The following is a 24,234-nucleotide window of genomic DNA, read 5'->3' as shown; positions in this document are numbered from 1 at the left end:
GACATCAATTCGAATTGGGGCATTTTTCGCTGGTATATAAGATTTGGTTATCCTCTTTGTATCGGAAAATGAATCAGGCAATTCATTTGCTATTCTTTGCAAATGTATAATCTTTTGAACTTCTAGTTCACATTGCCCTGATCGAGGATCTAAATGCATCAACGATGATGCATTTCAATTAAGTTCCTTTTCAAGAAGCTTATTTTCTCCCCCTAATGTTGGAAATTTTGATTCATCAAAATTACAATATGCAAACCGAGCTTTAAATACATTTTCCATTTGTATCTCAAGATACCTTACTATAGAGGAAGAATCATATCCAACATATATCCCCAATTTTCTTTGGAGTCCCATTTTGATGCGATTAGGTGGTGCAATGGGAACATATATCGCACACCAAATATTCTTAAATGGAAAATATTTGGCTGCTGGCCAAAAGCTAATTGCATAGGAGAGAACTGATGGTAACTCGTTGGCCTCAAATGAATAAGTGTTGCTGCATGTAAAATAGCATGCCCCCAAATCGAGGTTGGGAGATTTGTTCTCATAAGCAAGGGTCTAGCAATTAATTGAAGGCGCTTAATAAGAGATTCTGCTAACTCATTTTGTGTGTGAACATAAGCTATTGGATGTTCAACACTTATTCCATTAGCCATACAATAAGCATCAAAAGTTTGGGAAGTAAATTCACCAGCATTATCAAGGCGAATTGCTTTGATTGGATTTTTTGAAAATTGTGCTTTTAATCGAATAATTTGAGCCAATAATCTCGCAAATGTCAGGTTACAAGAAGATAATAAGCACACATGTGACCATCTCGAAGATGCGTCTATCAAGACCATAAAATATCTAAAAAATCCACATGGTGGATGAATAGGTCCGCATATATCACCTTGAATCCTTTCTAGGAATTCAAGGGACTTAAATCCAATCTTTAGTGGTGATGGCCTTAAAATTAAATTTTATTGAGAACATGCAGCGCAACAAAATTCATTAGTTTTAAAAATCTTCTGGTTTTTTAGTGAATGTCCATGGGAGTTTTCAATAATTTTTCTCATCATGGTTGTTTTCGGATGACCCAATCTATCATGCCAAGTTATGAAATCATTTGGACTAGTAAACTTTTGGTTTACAATGGCATGTGATTTAATTGCACTAATCTTGGTATAATATAATCCAGATGAAAGTGAAGGTAATTTTTCTAATATAACTTTCTTATTTGAATCATGAGTTGTGTTACATAAGTACTCATGATTTCCCTCATTCATAGTCTCAATATGATATCCATTTCGGCGAATATCTTTAAAACTCAACAAGTTCCTTAGAGACTTGGTAGATAATAGTGCATTATTTATTATGAATTTTGTTCCTCCAGGAAACAAAATTATAGCTCTTTCGGAGCCTTCTATCACATTGTCCGAGCCAATAATAGTATTAACATATTCTTCTTTTGGCACAAGATGGATAAAATATATATCACTTTTAAGAATAGTGTGCGAACTTGCACTATCCGCAAGGCAAATATCTTCAAAATATGTCCTTGCCATTTTTTTTCAAAAACAAATGATAATTATAAAATGAGTAGAAGTACATACAGAGTCAAATTATTCACATGAATACTTAACAAACACATACACATATCAAATTATTCCATCATTGATCAAATAGCCAATATTAATTACCTTCAGAATCCTTAAAGAAATTAGATATATCATAATGAGTGGTGGAATTTTCATCATTTGAAACAAAATTTGTTTCCTTTTCTTTGTCATCCCTTTTCAAGGATGCTTGATAAAGATCAACTAGGTGCCTTGGGGTACGACAGGTACGTGACCAATGGCCCTTTCCACCACAACGAAAGCATTTATCCTCAATTGATATACTTTGCCCATTATTTCTTTCTTTATCCCACTTCTAGTGAGATCTTTCTTGTGAACATAATTTCTTTTCTTTCCATAATTTTTTTTTGTTATCAAAATCTTGCCATTTACCTCTTCTGGGGTTAATTGCCGCATTTACTTCAGGAAATGGGGTGGTGCCAACTGGGCGCGCTTCATGATTCCTTAAAAGTAACTCATTGTTGCGTTCAGCAACAAGAAAATAAGAAATTAACTCAGAATATTTTTAAATTCTTTTTCTTGATACTGCTGCTGCAGGAGCACATTCGAGACATGGAAGGTCAAGAAAGTTTTCCCTAACATATCGGGCTTGAGGAAGTATCACATGATTGTACCTTTCTTCAAAGTCTTTCCACAGATCTGCAAGATCTTTTAATGTGGGATATTCATTTTTCAATCATTCGCCAAGATGACGATGAAGGAAAATTATGGCCTTGACTTTTATCCTTCTGGGATGTATTATTTTCAGTCTCAATGGTATCTTCAAGATCCATTGAATCAAGATAGATTTCAACATCTATATCCATGTTAAATAATTATTTCTAAATATATCAAGAGCATTATATTCAAGATGAAAGAGTTTCGACATAATAAAAATTTGTTACCTGGAGTCTTTCTAAAATTTGATCAGAGTCTCATGCTGATAACGTGTTATAAAATAACTAAATAAATAAATAAAGAAGAGGTAACAAATATAAAATAAAGAAATATAAAGAGAGAGAAAGAAGTATTGCAACATAAAGAGAGAGAGAATTGTTTATTGCTTTTGTGTGTATAAAAGCCTCAGATTACTTCACTATTTATAGGCGTGTGAAGCTTACAATTTCAACTTCTTTAATTTATGTTTGCCATGAGGAGTTGAGCCATTCAGTATTAAAATCAAACACCCTTAATTAATGATGGTCATCCACCTCATCTTTCATCCTTATCACAACAGTTATGACATTAAGAGTGAAGTACCAACCCGACCCATGTCCATTTCTAAGAATGACAACACGACCCCTCAAAATAAAATTGATCCACTCCAGTCCATGTTTCCTGATTCCGTCACACAACGCAGTCCCTGTGGGTATTTTTCCGTCAATTCTGAACAGAAAATGCTGACGTGTCAGGTTCAAAAATGGACAGGGGTCTAATTGTCTCTAAATTTAAATTGGTTAGAGGTTTATTTGTCCTTATAATTTTTTAAATAATATTTTTTTAGATTATTTTTTATTTATTATATTAATATTCTTTTTCCAATAAATTATTAAATATATGGTATAATAAGTACAAACTAATTAATAAATTATTCAAATTTAAAAATATCATTCATTATGAAACTAAATAAATAATTCTCAAATATAATTTTTAAATACATAAATAATAAACATCAAAATTCAGTTAATACATTAATAATAATAACCCTATAATATACTATTAGTATTATGATCTAGATAATTTTTCATAATAAAGTGAAAATTAACAACACATTACTTGATATATAGTAAAATATTTTTGAGTAATAACAAATTTAATTTTTTATCTCTTTAAACTAAATTAATAATTCTATTTGATATCTTTGTACTAAAATACACTATGAGCAAGCTACTAATACTAAATGAAATAGTTAAAATATATAACCTTTAATGACATAATTAAATACTAATTGAAATAATTCTATTTTTTATCTCTTTAATTAAATTTTAATATACTTAAAATTTTAATTAATCTATATTATTCTTATATTGATAAATCTTTATCAATCTATAACCTTATGATCATATGTATTATTAATAGATTAATAATATTATTGATACTTTAAATTTATTGAGTTTATAAATGGTCTACATCATATATTAATTATATTTTAATTATTTCATAGTATTAGTAGTTTACTCATAGTGTATTTTAGTACAAAGATATCAAATAGAATTATTAATTTAGTTTAAAGAGCTAAAAAATTAAATTTGTTATTACTCAAAAATATTTTACTATATATTTAGTAATGTGTTCATTAGTTTTCACTTTATTATGAAAAATTATCTAGATCATAATACTAATAGTATATTATAGGGTTATTATTATTAATGTATTAACTGAATTTTGATGTTTATTATTTATGTATTTAAAAATTATATTTGAGAATTATTTATTTAGTTTCATAATAAATGATATTTTTAAATTTGAATAATTTATTAATTAGTTTGTACTTATTATACCATATATTTAATAATTTATTGGAAAAAAATATTAATATAATAAATAAAAAATAATCTAAAAGAATATTGTTTAAAAAATTATAAGGACAAATAAACTTCTAACGCATTTAAATTTAGAGACAATTAGATCCCTGTCCATTTCTAAAACTAACACGTCAGCATTTTTCGTTCAGAGTTGACGGAAAAATACCCACAGAGACCGCGTTGTGTGACGGAATCAGGGGAAAGAGACCGAAGTAGATCGATTTTATTTTGAGGGGTCGCGTTGTCATTCTTAAAAATAGATAGGAGCCGGATTGGTACTTCACTCATGACATTAACCCAATAGGCCCAATTGAGAGAAGTAGACTTAGTTGTGATAGAAAATACTATAAATAGGCTGATAATTGGTTGTCCAATCCACTGACCAAAAAGAAAAAAAAAAGGCCGATGATTGTAATTGCTGGGTAAATGAAATGTAAAAGTGATTTTATTCTAGTTTCTTTAGAGTTTAGAGTAGTTTGGCCAATTTTGCTCCAACTATTCCAATTTTGATGTAATAATTGTGATTCAATTTGTTAATTACGACATTGGTAAACGTATTATCATGTCCTCCCATTTGAATAAATAGAAAAAAAAGTCACTAACCAAGAAAATCGAATTAAAACGACCAGTTTGACTGCCCGCAAAACTTATCCGATTCATGATACAAATTAATCAGCATTGAATTGGTCAAAAAATCAATCAAATAAATAGTTAATCAATTGAATTGGTCTAAATTTTTTAGTAGTTAACTAATTTAAAATAATAAAATTTTAAAAAAATTTAAATTATATATTTAATGCATAAATATATTAATTTATTATGTTCAATTCAATTTCGATTAAACTTCAGTTAAATTTTTAAACATTTAAACTTCTAGCTCTAATTCTACTAGTTCCATAATTGATTTTCAAAATCTTGAAAAATAGATTCTGAATATATATCTTCTAAGTTTTAGATGTTTAATTTTTTTGTTTTTTTTTTTTTTGAAACAGAAAATTTGACATAAGTTAAAGAAAATATTAGACTTAGACTTAATTCGGTAAAATTTTTATTTTTTGAAAAAAAATTTATAAAAGTTAACTTTTAAAAGTTAACATTTTAAAAATGGTAGCATCTGTGTTTGGTAAAAATTATAAATGGCTTTTAATAAGCGTAAACAACAACAAATGCGATTACTAAAATAACTTTTAAAAGAGTAAACTACCATTTGTACCCACGAAAGTTGAAAACGCTGACATATCTACCCATAGAAAAAAGAAATTACCATTTGTACCCATAAAAAATTGTTTTTACAGGCAAAATTATCCAAATCCTCAAAAATTATCTAAAATCCCTAAATTACCCTTCTCTCCACACTATCATCTCCTTCCTCCCTCCTCTTTCTCAATGTTCTCAGCCACCCAATCCCAGCATCAACCACAAACCACCTCTCACCCTCCTTCTCATCATAGCTAACCCTCTTCACTTCTTTCGCGGTCGTTGAAACTCTGTCAATTGCTTAAAAGATGTCCTTGGCGGCAATTGCTTGGTGGGCGGTGGAGAAGAGTGCGAAGACCATGGGCTTTTCGGCCTTGAAATTCAGCTGAGACGCTTCGAATCCGGGAACCCACCGCATCAGATTTAGTAGCTCTCTCTCCTTCACGTCCTCCGGAAGCCCTGTGATGAATATCGTTCGAGCCTAACCCAACACACAAATCACTTTCCCATTTTCAAGCAAGAAAGTTGTAAGAAGGTGAAAAGGAGAGCTACCTCTTCGGCGGGGTGGGGAGGAGCAGGGGGAGCAGGTGCGGCGGCAGGAGATGGCGGAGGGGGAGGAGCGGCAGCCGCAGGGGGCCATTGCTGGTGATAGGGGTGGATGCCGGTGCCAGACATGGCTACGATGAGATTCAGAGAGAGAGAGAGAGAGAAAGGAGAGAGTGAAACCCTATTCTGTAATATATGAAAGGAATTTTAACAAGGAACCTGGTTATGTCACTGGAGCAATGAGATAGTGATCTTGAATCCGAAAAATTGACAATTTTTTGTGAAGATTCTAAGAAATTAGGATTTTATTTTGAATTTATATATGTTCTATTCTTCAATTTGATCTAAGTTTGTTTTATTTTTTTGTGATTTTGAAGAGGATAGTGGTTGAGGTATGTTGATGTTGGCTTCATGGTGGACTTGCACCGTGAAGGTGCTCTTCTTCTCCGGAGAAGCGACAGCAAGTGTTGTTGTGACTGTAAGGATGAAAGAGAGGAGGGTGTGGTAAGGAGCCATTAGAGTAGCAGTGAGGACTGAGTGGAAAGTAATGGTGAGTGTGTTAAAAAGGGAAAGAGGGGTAGTGGGTGGGTAAAGAAGGTGGTGGTGGGATTTGAGATTAGAAAGGGAAAGAGGGGTGGTGGATGGGTGAAGAGAGTTAGGGTTAGAAAGGTGATTGGGTGAAGGAGGTGGTGTGGTGGTGAAGATAAGGGTAATTTAGGAATTTTAGATAATTTTTTAGGGTTTGGATAATTTTGTCTGTAAAAATAATTTTTTATGGGTACAAATAGTAATTTCTTTTTTCTATGGGTATTTATGTCAGCGTTTTCAACTTTCGTGGATACAAATGGTAGTTTACTTCTTTTAAAATTTAAAAGTACTATAATAGACCTTAGATGCTTTTAAAATGAAAATTTAAAGATACTATAACTTCTAAAATTTAGATATTTATTAATTAATATATGAAATTATATCAAACATTTTAATTTTGATAAAAACAAACCAATTTTAAAAATTTTTCCTTCGATACTTTCAAAAACACACTTAACTTTTAAAACATATAAACATAAACACAAATTTTTTTATTTATCAAATACAAAATAAAATATTTGGATTTTTGAAAAGAACAAATACCTCTTCGAAAAACAACTTTACCAAACCAGACCTTAATATTCTTTCGGTGCAAAAGCCCAAAATATAATTAGTTAATGGTGTATTGGTGTAAATGAATTTTATTTGATGTTTAGTTATACTTACAGTGCAATAAAATTAAACTAACTAAATCTTCCTGCACAAATGTGGTTAATGTTCAACTGTTGATCCAAATTTGGAAGGAAAAAGTTTTCTAAGTTGATGCCACATCAACTGCTAGTTGCTAGTTATAATAGAAAGCTATTCTTTTCAGCAGTTAATAAGCAATCATACAGGAAGAGGATAGCATCTAACAAAAAATTTCAATCACTATACTATGTTCCAAATTCCAGAATACATATATGATGATAACCAACCAAACCAAATTATTTCCATTTGCCTCCTCTCAAGATTGTTGTAACTAATGTACATTTTCATAAACTAAAGCCGCTGGACTGCCAAGTACGGAATGCTTCAACCAGCCAGGAGTTTCTTGATTCCAGATTTCTGGTCGGCGCTGAGCCGACTTGGGAACTTGATGTTGAATTTAATCCTCAAGTTTCCTTTCTTTGACGGATCCTTTGGAAGCGGCATCCCTTCCCTTGGGACGACCTCCTCGTAATCTGGATGGATGACACTGTTGATGGGTATGGTTAAGTTTCTACCATCCAGCGTCGTAAGGTTTACCGTGTATCCGGTTAGAGCCTCCACGAGAGAAATCTTCTGAGTTGTGATCAGATCATTTCCTTCACGAGTGAAGACGCTGTGTGGTTTCTCATCGATAATGAAAACAAGGTCTGCAGGCGTTACATTTGGTTGTTCGTTTCCTTTCTCCGGGAAGGTGATCTTTGTTCCCTTCTTCCAACCAGGCTTGACATTAATTGTCAAGATCTCCTCCACTGGCATGGTTTTGCTGCACTCGCAAGGAAAGCAAAAAAAAAAAGTCATCAGTAATCAATTCAAGTCAGAAGAAATAAGATTATGAAAATTGACTCGGAAGAAAAAGGGAAAGACAAAGTATAATATTTCATAAGATGCTCCAATATTTTCAGTAGGTAAAATAATAACTAAACATCAGAATCACATAACAATCAAAGCAATATATCATACCAGTTAGATTGAGAGGAGATTTGGAAGGTCATGTGCAATATACAAGAACAAGTCATATGAAAAACTTGTTACAACAGATACTGCCTCAAAAACTATGAAGCATGGATACTAAAACAAACAAGGAAATAGACACAACACAACACAACACAACACGGGAAACACACACATACGAGTGTCAATGGAATGCCGTGTAATATGTCAAACATATAGACACAGCAACTCAAGGAAGTGTTTGTGCTACATGGTTTAAAAATATATCCCACAAAATCTGGTTCTTAAGAGTATAGGTAATGAATATAGAAATTGTAATGCACCATGAACTTAATAAAGCTTTAAACAAGTATAACATTACATGATAGCATGTTTGGTAGTTTCAATTCCTACAAAAACTATATATGTAATTATGTCATATTCAATGGGAATTGAACTCCAGCACATCTTGCAAGTTCTAGATTATAAGCTACTAATAACTAGAGCTCATGCATTTCCACAACAAGAGATCATATTTTCACAATCATGTCAGCTATCTTAATTTACCATACAACGGTTAAACTACATGCAATTATACAAACCAATGTAGAAAATCTATAACGCCAAGAAGACTTCAAAACTCCTAGTATGATGGCTACTGCAACCCAGGAAACAATACTACTAGTATATGCAGAAACCACCAACTTAGCTCCAAGTCAAATGTTCGGAGTTAAAAAAGGGGTAGCCTGGTGCACACACACATGCATCCTGCACTACGCAGGATCTGGGAAAGAGCCTGCAGAAGAAGGGTATAATGCAGGCTGCCTAAAGCCCTAACTTAATAAATGCAGCAGTTGCTTATTCCACAGCTTAACAGGGAACAATGTACTGTTATTGTGGCACATTTAAATAATTACTAGAACCTTCATTATCTTTTCTTCTCTATATTTTCTTTTTCCGATTAAAAATATGATCTGGTTTTTTGAAGTCTTCAACACCGGTGGTTGCTCAACATAAACTTCTTGAATAAAACCATTTAGAAAAGCACTTTACATCAAGTGCTCGTTTGTTGTAATGGTTTATCAAGCATCCTAGAAACTTGATGATATAGTGGAAATCTCTAGCATCCTAGAAACTTGATATAGTGGAGATCTCTGACACCTTGGTAGGGGTGGAAATGGACCGAGCCAAGCCAAACTTCAACTTTGACGAGCCTGGTCCATGTAAATAGATGGCTCAAGCCTAGGCCTGTTACCTCTCAGGCTTTATTTCAAGCTCGAGCCCAGCCTATTTAAAGCCCAACAAGCCCACGAGCTTATTTGAAAAGCCTGTTTCGTGAATTATAACTCAAAAAAATAAACTTAAAAATTCTAAATTGACATCAAATGCATTTCAAAATTTATAATTCATAATTTGTAAAGCATAATTCATTTATATATCAACCATTAGTCACATATCATAACTATACTTACAATCCATAAACTTTTTCTTTGAACAAAAAGGCTACAATTGGTGAGAACTGGATTCATGCGAAGAGTTTATTTCTAATCTTATGCAGAGTGAGTTTGAAATGTCTATGTTGGGAGAATTCAACTTGGTATATTTGATGCTAAGGCTAATGAAGGAATCCTTTTAGGTTATTCATTATCTAAAAAAGTACTTTATAAACAAAGAAAGAAATGGCATATAGCAACATACACAAGACAAATTCTAGATCAATATAAGCTAGAGAAAGTGTTGGGCATATTATATCCCACATTCCTAAGTCATCAAACCAAAGGACATGAAAGCCATAAAAAAACACACCTGAGAAAACAAAAAGTCACAAAGGGACAAATAAATAATGAAGAGTATACAATTCAGCACTTAAAAAAGAGTATACACACAATAGAACCAACCGGCAGTATTAGTTGAATTGTATATTTTACACAAATTACTTGGTACATATCAGATACAAACAGCAGCCATAAGAGCATCTTGTTAATGAATAAATTAACCAAATAAGGAGCCAGAAAAAGCAAGTCATGCTATAAGGCCAATTAGTTTCTAATCAAAAGTAAAAACCCAACAACGAACTCAATTACTTGTGTCTACTATCGAGTACTATCATAACAAAGTAGTAACCAAGCAAACAACTAGCACAAAATGTAGCATTATTAGAATGAAAGCTACTAGATGCAAGATCAAAAACTCACCCACTAGCATCAATAATTTCCCTGGAGATCTTCATCTTCTTAGTGGTGCCTTTATATATCTCCTCAAGGGTGCAGGGAAGCTTGTTCTCAATAGGGGGAGCCTTGCGTGGACCACCTTGACTCATGTGCACCCCTGCTCCACCACCTCCTTCACCAAAAGATGCAAACATGTCATCACCAAACATCCCATTAGGGAACCTTGATCTCATGCCACCGCCACTGCTCCTTCCCATGCCACCAAAGGGGCTTGAAAACCCAAAAAACTCAGCAAAAATGTCATCGGCGTTTCGAGGATTGAACCGAAACGACCCCGGCATGTCACCGGTGGAAAAGAAGGTGGATCCACCGCCACCAGAACCAGCATCAGGTGGTGGAACCTGACCCTTCAAACCTTCTTCCCCATATTGGTCATAGATTGCTCTCTTCTGAGGATCACTCAGCACCTACTCAGATGGAAAAAAATCATTTGGGGTTGATTGAATGCAGAAAAAATTGAGATTTTGAAATACCCATTGATAAAGAAAGAAACTAAAGCTTACATCATATGCTTCGGAGATTTGCTTGAACTTGGCTTCAGCTTCTTTTTTGTTGTTGGGGTTCTTGTCGGGGTGCCATTTCATGGCGAGCTTTCTGTAAGCTTTCTTGAGGTCATCTTCGGTGGCATTTTTATCAACCTGCAAGACCTTGTAATAGTCCACGCCCATGTTCGGTGGCGGTTGATGTTCTTCTCTCTTTCTCTTCTTCGGTTTGTCTTTCTCTTTCTTTCTTTCTTTCTTCTTCCTCTGTTTTTCCTGCGGTGGGGGGATTCAGAGCGCTTGGTTTCCGTGTGGGTTTATGGGTATGGTGGCATTTCAGGGAGGTGTTCGAAGTATGGTTCGATTGTTTGAGAATGCTGTGGAATGTTCTAGAAATCTGAAATCCACAAGTTTTACTCTTCAATTTTAATTATTTTCATTTGTTAGTTAATTATTGAAGAATTTTCACAAAATCAATTTTGATGTTTTTTTTTTACACAGTTGTAGATATTAAATCCAAGTCAAATGTATATTATTACTTTATTACTTTAATACGAGTCTTATAGTTGTAGATAAAAGTTAGGGGTGTTGGCGGTGCTGTTTGGTTCGGTTTTAAGAAAAAAAATCATTCGATTTGAACGTTTAATTTATATGTGGTGCGATTTAAATTGGATGAAATTTTTTGGAAATTCAATCCAATTCGATTCGATTACAAGCGGTTTGGATCGATATGGATTTGTGATTTTTAAAATAAAAAAAATTTAAATACATATAACAAATCTTAACATCAAATTTTAAATAATCAACAATAACATAACAAATCTTAACAATATCTTAAAAAGCCAACAATAACATAGCAATAGAAATAAAATTATAGGTTAGTTAAAATAAATAAATAAATAGCATTTTGAACATAAAATATTTATTAAATAATAATACTACATAAATAATAGAAAAATGAATAACAAATTGAACATGTTATAATGTTCTAAGTATAATTGTAAATATAATAATAAAATAATAAAATAATAATATTATAGCACATTGTGCGGTTTAGATTGGATTGGATCGGTTATGAAAAGTAGATCCAAAATCTGATCCAATGCAGCAGTTTGCAAAAAACAGAATTCAATCAAATCCAAATTAATGCGGTTTTAATCGGTTTTCAATTTGGATCGGATTGAATGAACAGTTTTAAAATTATCTTTATATTATGTTATTTTTAACTTTATTAAAAGATAATATTAAAATAATTTTAAAATATAAAAAATTTAAAAAAGACTATTTAAAAATTAAGAACAACCTTAAAATTTAGGGTTCATTATAATAAGCTAAGGAGGGAGAAAATTTACATCAACCAGCAAAAAATAAAACTGGTTTATGAATCAACCAAGACACATTTTTATGTAGTTCGAATTAACTTAATTCGAACTTCAAACTATGTAATACACACGCACACACCCACTAATTCGAATCAACCTGATTCGAATTACACAGCATTATAAAGTAACTCAATTTTTGGTGCTAGTAGTAATTCGAATTACTTTGGATTGCATGTGTGTAATTCGAATCACCTGATTCGAATTTCTGTGTGTAATTTAGATCAGGTTGATTCGAATTAGTGGATGTGTGAGTGTGTGTAATTTGAATCAGACTGATTCAAATTATATAAAATTTGAAGTTCGAATTAGGTTAATTTAAACTACATAAAAATGTATCTTGGTTGATTCATGAATCAGTTTTATTATTGACTTACTGGTGTAAATTTTCTCTCCCCTTAACTTATTACAGTGAATTACCCTAATCAAAATGTGTTAAACTTTTATGCTAACGGTAGATATTGTAATAATTTTGAACAAGCACTTGAACGTCATAGAAAAATGAGCATTTTGAGAGAGAAGAAGGAGAGCGGTCATGCATTATAACAAGATCAAAGAAAAGAAAAAGAATGATATCAAATATGAAGCAGGAAAGTCTGAAACTGCCTTCTATTACAAAACAATAAAGAATCCAATGATGAAAAGGATCAAAGTTTTAGTAGTAATGACTACATAGTAATGAGCCTAACTAATTAACAATAAGGAATTTGGTGAATGAATGAAGCATCAAAGAATGACTAGGAACAACTAAACTACAACTAACAAGGAATTTGGTGAATGAACCACCTAATAATTCGAACCGGAAGCTTCACAAGACTCACTGCCAAATTGGCCAATCCGGTGCAGCAGATGCAGCATGGGCACAAACAACTCAGTATTGTTCTGCATTACATACGTTCCAATCAAGAAAAACAAATTAAATAAAAACGACACATGTTTTCTGTCTTTAATTTAATTACATATATGAATATAAAACAGAGATATTAGAAGAGAGATTTACATACCCAAGAACCCAGATAATCGCACCAAGAACAGACAAAACCAAGGCCAATAGAGCAAAGGGTAATCCGATCAAGAAACCCAATGGCCGGCATTGGCATCCATCTTCATCATAATCTCCCATCTTAATTGAATATGTGAATAAGAAGAAGAATCAGAGAAGTGGAAATTGACTTTATAGAAGGCACAAAGCGTGTTGTGTTGAATTTTTTTGGTGCACCAAAACGGGTTGATTTTTTCTAAACAAGAAGCATGATATATAATAGGCAATAGCATGACGCAGACACCGCCTATATATATAGTAACAATTTAATTGTTGTCTACGGAACATGACTGAAATGCCCTCATTCCCAAATCTTATATATTTATCTTATTATATACCTTAAATCATATCTAATCCAATTTATGGGAAAAGATTGAAGGCTAACGATTTTAATTTATATTGATTTATATACCTTAAATTAATTTTTCATCCCATGAAATAGAAAAGCCTTTCACCGTTTTGATAAAATATAACTAATTATTGGTTAAAGGGAAAATTGATTCTCTCGCAGGTGGAAATATAACAGAAGGAGACTTTAAATCCATGAAAATGAGTTAATCCAATTTGTTACTAATAATACTAAAGAGATAATATCTTAAAATTATTTTATTTAATTTAATATTTATAATTATATATTTATTATATTTAAATATTTAATTATTTTAACAGTAACTAAAAATTATAAAATAAAATAAGGCATAATTAATTTAAAAATATAAAATAAAATAATTTTAGATTATTTTAAATTAATTTTTTATTTTTTCATTTTTGTAATATTCGCTACACAATAACAGATAGAGAAAATTTTAACAGTAGAAATAAAATATATATAACATAATAATAATTTTTATAATAAAATTATTATATGTATGTAAAAACCAGTTATTAAATTATTTATTAACTATTATATACTTGTGTATAAATACATATATTATTTAATATATTTTAATGTATATTTTGTATTTCAATATATATTCTATATTATGGGTTCTTTTTTATCTACATATTAATTTCAAAATATCTAATTTATAAATTAAAACACAAAATAGTAATTTAAATAATTTTTTAGGTTTTATATTTTAAAAAAATTGAGTAATTTTTTTAACAATACAATTGAAATATCTTTCTTTCTATATATATTATTAAATAATTATTTAAAAATTTATTTCTTATACAATTAAAATTTAAAAGTTAACTCTTGTTGATATTCATAATTAAAAATTTTTTTTAATTAATGTAATTACTGCTGAAAAAACTAAAACTAATTTTAAAATAAGATAACTAATATTTTTTGAATTAATTTAAAAAAATATCAATTTTATTTAAATTGAGAATAGATCATTTTAATAAATATTTAATATAAAATTTTTAAATTACCTATTAAATACTAAAAATTACCATAGTATGTGCCTATGTGGTGATAACTTTCTGTTGTTGCATGCTACTGCCACCTCTGTTTTGATATTTGAGGCTACCATTATCGAATTTGATGAGCTTAATAATAATAACTTTGATAGTAATCATAGTATCTAGTTGGTGGAGGTTAATATTGGTAATTCGCGATGCAGTTTCCTTCTATGTTAGTTGGCCACCGTCTGCTGACATTGACTGGCTTCATTCTTAATGAGTTAGTACTTAGTACATTCACATTCACGCGTTTCCACAATAATCATTTCGATTTCCTCATTTGCGCATGTCTCTCTTGACGGTGAAATGGTGGGTTAATACTTAATAGTGAAATTAATTTTTAAAGATTATTTTTTTAATTTATATTTAAAAATTTTATTAATTAAATTAATTATTAAAAAATTACAAATTAACTATTTTTATTTTTTAATCATTGAATCAATACTTTTTATTAATAATTGATAATATAAAATATTAATTTACATACGTAATATCTAGTATATTCAATTACTATCTCGTAACGTTCTATATAATCAATTATCGTTGTAAACTATTAGTTGAGTAACCAATAACAAAAATAATTAATTTAATTAATAAATTTTAAAAAAAATTATTTAAAAAATACTCATCTTTTAAAAAATAATTTGCTTATTAATCCATAAAATGAATATATTTGACTTAAATACCACCACTAATATCATCATAAACTACGTATTAGATATTTGTTAGGATTATTATTAGTATAAATCTTTAGTTTTTTTAATAAATAGAATAAAATATATATTTTTTTTAAAATATTTATAAATTTTATTTTATTAAATTTTTTAAAACATTAGGACTAATAAAATAATAATGTATAATAAATATATTTGATTTGCTTGTATTAAAGATTATTCTTGCAAAATTATACTTGAATTTGATTATGTTTTTTTTTTTTAAATTAGTAAACTCGTTGATTTGTTTTTGGTCATCAACTCGTCCACTTTTTATTTTCAACAAGAAAATAATGGGCTCAGCCAACGATGATTTTCAATTTCCAATAAGTAAATCATGGTCCAAGCCCACATATATAAGAACAAAAATTAGTTTTTTTGGTAACCACTCCTAACCCAAAGAAAGTTCTATAACTTTCAGGTGTAGTGGCTAAGTGAGGAAGAGTGGGGTTCTGAGGTATTTATGTTTGGGTTCTGGCCCTTGACCTGCTTCTGCTTGCAGGCCCTAACCATATATACTTTTAGCCAAGACCAAAATTTTTTAAATTTTGAAAAGAATATATAATTAAATAGGTCTCTTAAAAATTTTGAGTTTGATATTTTTGTCTTCAAAAATTTTTTCTTACATTGATGTTGATGTTTTTTAATTTTATAAAAGTAAGACGTATAGATTATTCTGTTACACTTTTAAAAATTTATTTGTCCAAATAAAAAACAATCTAATTAAAATAGGAACTTATATATATTTACTAACAATGAGTCTGATTAAAATATGGACTTATATGTATTACTTTTATAAAATTTAGAGATTTCAACTTAATAAATTTTTTTTACGGATAAAAATGTCGGACGCAAAATTTTTTGGAGACCTACTTAAGTATATACTCTTTTGAATAAAAATAATCAATTCAACCAACTTAAGTTGGTTTATAGTAATTAACTTATTAGTTGTTTAAACAAATGTTGGAGGTTCAATCCCACCATGCAATAACTCATTAGTCAGCAAAAAATCTTAAACACAATGAATTAGTCCTTAGCTTCCGGATTTGAGAATAACGCAAAAAATAAAAAAGAAATCAATTCATTTGTGTTCTTTTTGGCTAAGGAACTAATTAATTTTTTTCAATAAGCAATCAACCATAAAATTAATGGAGAAGTAAATGTTGAAAAACAAAAAGAAAATTTTAAAAGAGAAGATAAATATTATTAGCTGATTATTAACTTAAAATAGTTGGTTTCCACTCTTTTTTCTATTATTGCTAGTCCGAGTTCACAATAGCATTTGAGCATCGTTTAACGAGGACAAGAAACAAATATATTTAAAAAGAAAAAAAAAATCAAAAGTAGAGAGCCCTCTATAATAACCAGCAAGAATACTGTGAGAAAAGAAACCCTAAGACCTAAATCATCTCATGTCTTTTCTCTTTGAGATGACCAAAGTCAATAGAAAATATTTTTAAAATAGTTACCTTGTTACTTTAAGTTAGTCATTGCGTCTGAACTTTGAGCAACATAAAGATAGTGCAACTAGCACTAATCATGATTTAAATTTCAGCTTAGAGTTAATTGATCACCAGTTCACCACAATTTATTTGGAAAAATTATGCTACTAGCAAAACGCCCTAATTAATAAGCTTTATATATATGGAATGATATTTAGCCTATATATATATAGTTCACATGTTTTTTTGTCTAAATAGTTTCTTGTGAATGATCAGCGATCAAGAGGGAATAATCCCTGGAAAATTGTGACCCGTCTCATGTTTGTGGCCCACAAAAAAATTAACAACGACATTTGGCTATATACATAAATAAACCGTAAACGGTGATGGCGCCAACTATGTCGTTGTTCTTACTTCTTAGCTTGGCACACACGAGACATATACGGATATATATTATGTATATATGTAGATGTAGACGTATATTATGCATGCAAACAAGTCTGCAATATACGGATCTAAAGTGCAAACAAAATACTTGCCACCACAAAATTTACTCAGAATACTTACACGCACCAAAGACAAAATGTTCATCTCCACATATACATGTTGATGCTTCTGGGCCAGATCTTAAAATATCATTTCCAAATTCAATTCCCAAGTGACCCACTTATTTTATATATAGATCCAATATGCCGCGCGCCTCTGCCTCCTTCCATCCATCGTTTTCAAATAATTGTTACTCCTTATAATTATATCTTATACCTACATATATATCCAATTCATCCGTATAACAATGTATCTCTCAAGATTTGAATCTACCTTCAATTATTATTTCGTTCCCTGGTAAAATTCACAAATCTCAACTAATTAATTTGTACGTACATGCATTATAATAAGAGAAATAGAAAGATAGAAAGGTAGCAATGAAAATTTCACCAACCTCGTTTAGTTTCTTTCAACCATATAATTTGGGGGGTTTCTATTCATTCTTCAATACTAAGTGTCTTTTTAAACTAGGACTATCTAGAATGTTATCATGTTACAGTAGTTGGAGAGTAGAAAATGAAAAATTTTAGGACTATGATTCATCTCTTTAATTTTTAAATTTCTAAAAGAAAGTTTCGAAGTTTTTATTTTTTATATTTTCAAAAGATAATAAATTTAAATTTTTATCTTTTAATATAGCATGTGGCCATCGCAGAAATATCACTTGTTCATTGAAATAAATAATAAAGTTGAGAAGGGGAAAATTGAGGCTCATCAATGATGCCTCATTGCCTTTAATAATAAATTTCCTAAACGAAAGGAAAAGTTGTTTGTGTTATTACTTAAGACAAGAGTATATTAGAGCGAGATATAATCATGATTAAATATTTACCTCTTCTTATATTATTATAAATTTTTAAAAGAATTAATTTTATGACGTCATATTAAATTTTTTATAATTTAAAAATATAAAGTTCGATTTTATTGACTTTAAAAAAATAATTATGCTAACTGTATATTAAAAATAAGTTATTTATATAAAATATATGTTAAAATACAAAATATACGTTAAAAATAAATTAAACAATATATGTATTTATATATAAATACATAGTGACATATTTAATAATTAATTTTTGGTGTGCATATAATATTTTTTTAAAAATGGTTAAGTACAATTTTAGTTTTTAAGGTATAGGTCGAAAATTTTTTTTGTCTCTAAATTTTTTTGCATACAAAATCGTCCCTAAGATTTAACTTAATTTTAAAACCGTCATTCGAACTAAAATACCTTTCTTCTTCTTCACTAAAATACCAGTTTTTATTCTTTTTTTTTTTCTTCTCGAGCAGCATCTCTTCTTCCTTTACTTTTATTTCATTACAGCACCAACAACAACAACAATAAAATTAAAAGCAAAACCAATATAATAAATATAAAAAATAAAATCAAAAATACAAAGTTTAAAGAATTGATTTTGTTTTCTCAAATATACAAAAAAATGAGATCAGAAACGCAATAATAATGAGATCAAAAAAATAAATTCAGAACCACAAGATCAACGAAATCAAAATCAGAAATACATAAACAATAAAATTAGAATTAGAATCAAAAGCAAAAAATCAAATCAAAAACAAAAAAATTAGAAGTAGAAACAACCTAGAGTATATATTAATAAAAAACCCACCTCAAAAGGGGCAAATCCAGTTTCACCATTCAAGTTAAATATTGAAATTGCAGTCAACAATCTCAACAGAAGTTTAATAGCACAATAAGAAGCTAACAATGCGAGAACATAATTATAGCAATTAGAACGCAAGGAAAATCTCCGAGTCTTTGTGTTTGTAGCAATAAGCCAAATTCTATAGAAGCAAAGTCCCATAAGAATAAAATTGGAGGTTGAAATTACAAGGGTATTGATTGCACATGGCATATAGGAACCAAAGGCGCTATCAACTGCTTTGGCCCAAATCACTGTTTGATTCTGGCTTGCAGTACCAACCGAATGGTTTCATGAGTGATGGTTCTACCAGAAACACACACAGACGGTAGTAGTGACAGTGATAAAACGCGATGACGATGAAGCACTCCTCTTTCTTTTCTTGATCGTGCATTTTCCTTCTCTTTTTTTACGAGCTCTTCGATAGTGACAAGATATGGTGGCAAGGCGTATCTCTTCTCTCGAGAGAGAGCTCTCTCTTTCTCTGGTTCTGATTTTCTACGGCGACGGCGGCTCCAAGCCTCGTCAGTGTCGTCTCTCTTTTCCTTTTTTTCTTTCTCCTTCCCTTCTTCTCCGTCCTTCTTTCTCGCGATTCCCTTTTCCCTTTCCGTTCTCTTTCTTTTTTTTTTATTTATAATTTATTTAGTTAGGGATAAGTTGGTAGTAAAAATTAAATTTTTAGTAAGAATGATGATTTTAAAACTAAGTTCAACTTTAGGGATAATTTTATATGCAAAAAAAATATTAGAGACGAAAAAGAATTTTGACCTATACTTTAGTGATCATAATCGTACTTAACTCTTTAAAAAATTACGAATGAACAAAAATGACAAGTATATGCTAAAATTAGCCATTATATACTTTTATATAACTACATGTATAAATGACCTGGGATAATGAGGCCAGTAACAATGAGTGTTCAAGATTGGATGAGTAACTGATAGAAAACAAAAGGATCTGGGATTTAGCAAGGGAGTTAGGAGTAGTGCTATATAATGAAAAAGATGACATTATGGCCATTCTCCAACAACAGAATGAAAAAATTGTTCAAAAAAAAAATGGCAAAATAGAAGGCAAAAGCTAGACGGAACACCCAAAATCCATAAAAAAGTGTGCAATAATTTTTTTAAAATGATTTTAGTTCTTGGAATGTTAGGGCGTTGAGGGGTGACGAAAAGTTGAGAATGGTAAAGGTCCTGAAGAGAAAATATGATTGAACATGTTAGGTTTGGTGGAAATTAAAAGGCAGATAGTAACTAAGTTTGATATTTTAAAAATTTGGGAGAATGGTTGTGCGGAATGAGACCATGTTGAGTCTGATGGTGCATCTGGTGGGTTATTGTTAATATGGAATGATGAGTTTTTTAAAATAAGAAATTGTTATAAAGGCGAGAGATAATTGTGTTTAGATGGGATATTCTTAAAGAATAATTTTAATTGTGCTTTTATTTTGGTTTATGGTGCACATGTTAGAGATGAGAAGCTTGTTGTGTGAGAAGAGTTGAGTTACATAACTCGTTTATGTTAGGTTTCTTGCTGTTTTATGGGAGATTTTAATGAAATTGTACAGGTGGAAGAAAGATGAGGCACTGATAGCTTATCCTTGTTGGTGAAAAATTTCAAGAATTGGATATATGATATGGGTTTGGTAGACTTGCCGATTACTGACCGCAAGTTTACCTGGTTTAAAGGTCGATCTTGTAACCGTATTGATAGGACTCTGGTAAGTTTGGAATGGCTTGAAAATGACAAAGAGATAATTATTAGTGTTCTTTGCATTTTAGTTTAAATTTGTTCTATTTGTTGTCTTCTTATGCTCTATTTTATGTGTTGAGCTTCTTTTAAAAAAAAAACATGTATAATTAATTTTTAATGTATATTTTATATTTTAATATATATTTTATATTAATAATTGATTTTAGTATATACTTAATATAATTATAGAATAAAATATAATTATTTATATATTTTTTATTTATTTAAACTTTTGAAAAATAATTTGATGATACAGTATATAAAAATGTGTTTAATTTTAAAAATGAGAAAAAAATAATACATTAAAAATATGATATAAAGACAGAAATATAAAAATGAGTATTTTTTATTTTATTTATTAATGAATTAAATATGAGATAAAATAAATAATAAAAAATTTATTTTATTTTATTTTTTTCAAATAAAGTTTAGAATATAAAATAAAATAATAAAAAATATAATTATAAAAATTTAATATTAATAATAAAAAATAAATTATATTTTTATTTAATATTTTTATATTTTAAAAAAATAAAATATATTAATTTAATATCTCTATTTATATTTTATCTAATAAACACGATTTTATATCAAATCCTTATATTTATTTATCAGGGTGAACAGTCCTTATAAATAAACACAGGAATCAGAGCTGAATTATTAAGGGTGGGTCTATGCATGTCAATGCCACCGTTTTGGATTGTTTTAGTGGGTGAGAAAATTATGGGACCTCTCTTTGAGAATGACACCCCATTCATCATCCTCATATATATAAGAGAAAGAAAAACATAGATTCCCGTTTACAACAACATATATATGTAATTGTAAGCACCAGCAACGATACGATCATTATTGCTAATTTAAGGACAATTTTTTTTATAAATCAATTCAAATATTTGTGTCCATGTTCATTATCATTAGGACCATCAGTAGTAAAGACAGTTGTGTCTTTTTTGGTAGTACTAACAAATTAAAGTATGTCAGTTAAGTATAAGAAAAATAAATGGTTCCTCTCATCAGTATGGTCCCTTCATCCACATGGTATGAGTTTGACCTGAAAGACCCATGACCTAGATTAAATTCCAATGCCATTAATTACACACCATCCATATATGGATAGATGCTGACATTTTATTTATATGTAATATAATATGAACAGTTATTTAATCCAGTATAATTTTATTTGTTAACACGGGTTCTATCATGTCATGTTATATATATAAGTAACCAAAAAGTTAAACTTTGATAGTTTATTAATAAATTAAAGGCATGATTGTAAAGGGTTACTATACGTAGTTATTACGTACTGTATTTCTTAGATTTTATCTAACATTTAACTAGTAGTACGTATATACGTAACATCCAATTTGGAGAGTCTGGATAATAATAATAATACACCTTTTTAAGTATAAATAAATGTTTATAAACTGAATTCCAAAAAAGTTATTCATTTTTTTAATTATCCTATTAATCTCTATAATTTTATTAAATTTATAATTAAATTTTTTGTATATTTTTTTAATTAAATCTTTATATTATTTTTAATTTTATAATTAGATTCTTTTCGTATTAAAAATATTAAATTAATAAAATATTTCATTCAAATGATATGTGATTAAATTTTTTATTTTAGATATCTTCAATTTATAAAAAAATATTTCACTAATTTTAATATTTTCATACTAATAAAAACTTAATTATAAATAAAATTAAAAACAGTATAAATATCCAACTAATATATATATATATAAACTTAACTATAAATTTAAAGAAAACCATATACAGAATAATTAAACCTTTTAGATTATGGGATGTATTCAATGATAGGATCTGCAATATCTATCACATTTTTAGAACTAACCTGGTAGTTAAAAATGAAATCTAGAACTTTGTAGTTAATAAAAATGAAATTTCAACTGTAATGACAAGAAAAAGTTACTACTTAACACGAAAGTCTTGTGTATTTTAAGAACAAGTTTAATTAAGTTATTTGTTCTATATCATTCGTTGTTTGAAATATTAACCATGTTTATAAGAAAATCTTTTGTTTTCAATTAATAAACAAAGGATTCTATCTATACTTGCTTGAAGAGTATTCTTTTGTGTTTTGGTATCAATTCAAGCTTGGGCAATATCGTGCACGATGCATTACACGTTTAAGACAGGAAAATCAAACTTGTACAACCATTTTAACTGAAAGTTACAACATTTAATAAACTACCGCACTTTAATAAGAGAAAAAAAAACATATTTAAATTATTATCAAAGTAAAAGAAATGCAATAATAATATATATACAAACGATACAATTAATGAGCAGCTTCTTGAAGAAGTGCTTTCTAATAACGAAATTAATTTATATTTATGTGATTATGGTGAAATTGAAACAAGATATGCATTATCTGTTAAGGGCGAATATAAGTACAGGGGTCAATTTCATCCACCAACATCAACACATAGCATGCATGATGCATAGCTTTCATTTTCCACTGTACTGTGTTACAACTTATATCTATGTATGTACAGAGCGTGACAGATATAAACACCTTCAGCTGAGACCACTAGCCACTTCTCCCACTCATTTAGTATTAATTAGTATATATCCATTTCCATTACAACTTTGAAATTTCCTTCATTAAATCGCCAACCCTCCTTCAGCACATTCAATCTTATAAACATACGGAAAAGACATCCACGAACCAAACTAACATAAATATACAAGAGGCCGTTTTAGTTAGTGTAGATTACATTTAATGTCAACCCTTATTTATATGCTAAAATTCACTTATTAAATTAGCGGTATAATACAAAATATAAATTAAAAATAAATTAAAATACCACATACTCATATATGTAATGACTAATTTAATAGTTGATTTTTTTGTTAAATTTAGTTAGTTCAGTTTTAAATATAATTAATCAGTTTATTTATAATTTAATTTAGGGTTTATTTTATCCTTTAATGGAGATCATTATAGAATTAATATTAAAAAAATTTTATAAACAATAAACACCAGTGAAAGGGGTCAAAATATGCAAAACCATTTTTTTTCTTTTTCTTTTTCTTTTTAAAACTTTTATTAACTAAACTCGTGACCACTAGGTGGTATGGTAATATATATATGAGAGGAAAGCTAATTAATAGCGAGTTAATAATGTTATTATTGCAAATTCATTTATGGTGACAACAGTTAATATAAAATATAAAATATAGAGAAATAAGACAAATTTTTTTTTGAGGAATTTTACAATAGATTTATAATATTTTTTTTAAAGTAGCAAGTAAATTTTAAGAAAAAAATTTATAAATAAGTCCCTTGAAACTTGCTATAATATAATGGATTTATAGGTTCAGAACGAAGAATCATATTTAACATTGTAATTTTTTAGATGCCTAGAAATCTAATATTTCAATTTTAATTTTATGGATTTGTTACGGTAGGTAACCGGAGATTAGCCCAATGAATGGCGTTAGGCGGCCCAAGTGTGTAACGGAGGAGAATTTCAGG

At 29.4% G+C, this 24,234-nt stretch overlaps 2 protein-coding genes across 2 annotated transcripts; both read right to left on the bottom strand.

The window, feature by feature from the left end:
• Window positions 1-7,305: 7,305 nt before the first annotated feature.
• LOC130945225 (uncharacterized) lies at window positions 7,306-11,177 on the bottom strand. Its single transcript, XM_057873952.1, has 3 exons — window positions 10,809-11,177; window positions 10,270-10,712; window positions 7,306-7,907 (listed from the first exon to the last, which is right to left on the bottom strand). The coding sequence occupies exons 1-3, from the start codon at window positions 10,971-10,973 to the stop codon at window positions 7,469-7,471; spliced, it is 1,047 nt and encodes a 348-aa protein (XP_057729935.1). The 5' UTR covers window positions 10,974-11,177; the 3' UTR covers window positions 7,306-7,468.
• Window positions 11,178-12,719: 1,542 nt separating this feature from the next.
• LOC130946424 (signaling peptide TAXIMIN 2-like) lies at window positions 12,720-13,414 on the bottom strand. Its single transcript, XM_057875176.1, has 2 exons — window positions 13,168-13,414; window positions 12,720-13,045 (listed from the first exon to the last, which is right to left on the bottom strand). Exons 1-2 carry the CDS (start codon window positions 13,284-13,286, stop codon window positions 12,922-12,924), a joined length of 243 nt encoding a protein of 80 aa, XP_057731159.1. The 5' UTR covers window positions 13,287-13,414; the 3' UTR covers window positions 12,720-12,921.
• Window positions 13,415-24,234: the final 10,820 nt, after the last annotated feature.

This window comes from Arachis stenosperma, chromosome 8 (genome assembly GCF_014773155.1).
Source record: "Arachis stenosperma cultivar V10309 chromosome 8, arast.V10309.gnm1.PFL2, whole genome shotgun sequence".
Classification (NCBI taxonomy): domain Eukaryota; kingdom Viridiplantae; phylum Streptophyta; class Magnoliopsida; order Fabales; family Fabaceae; genus Arachis; species Arachis stenosperma.
The sequence above is the reverse complement of the archived record's forward strand: the minus strand, read 5'-3'. Positions and strand labels throughout refer to the sequence as shown.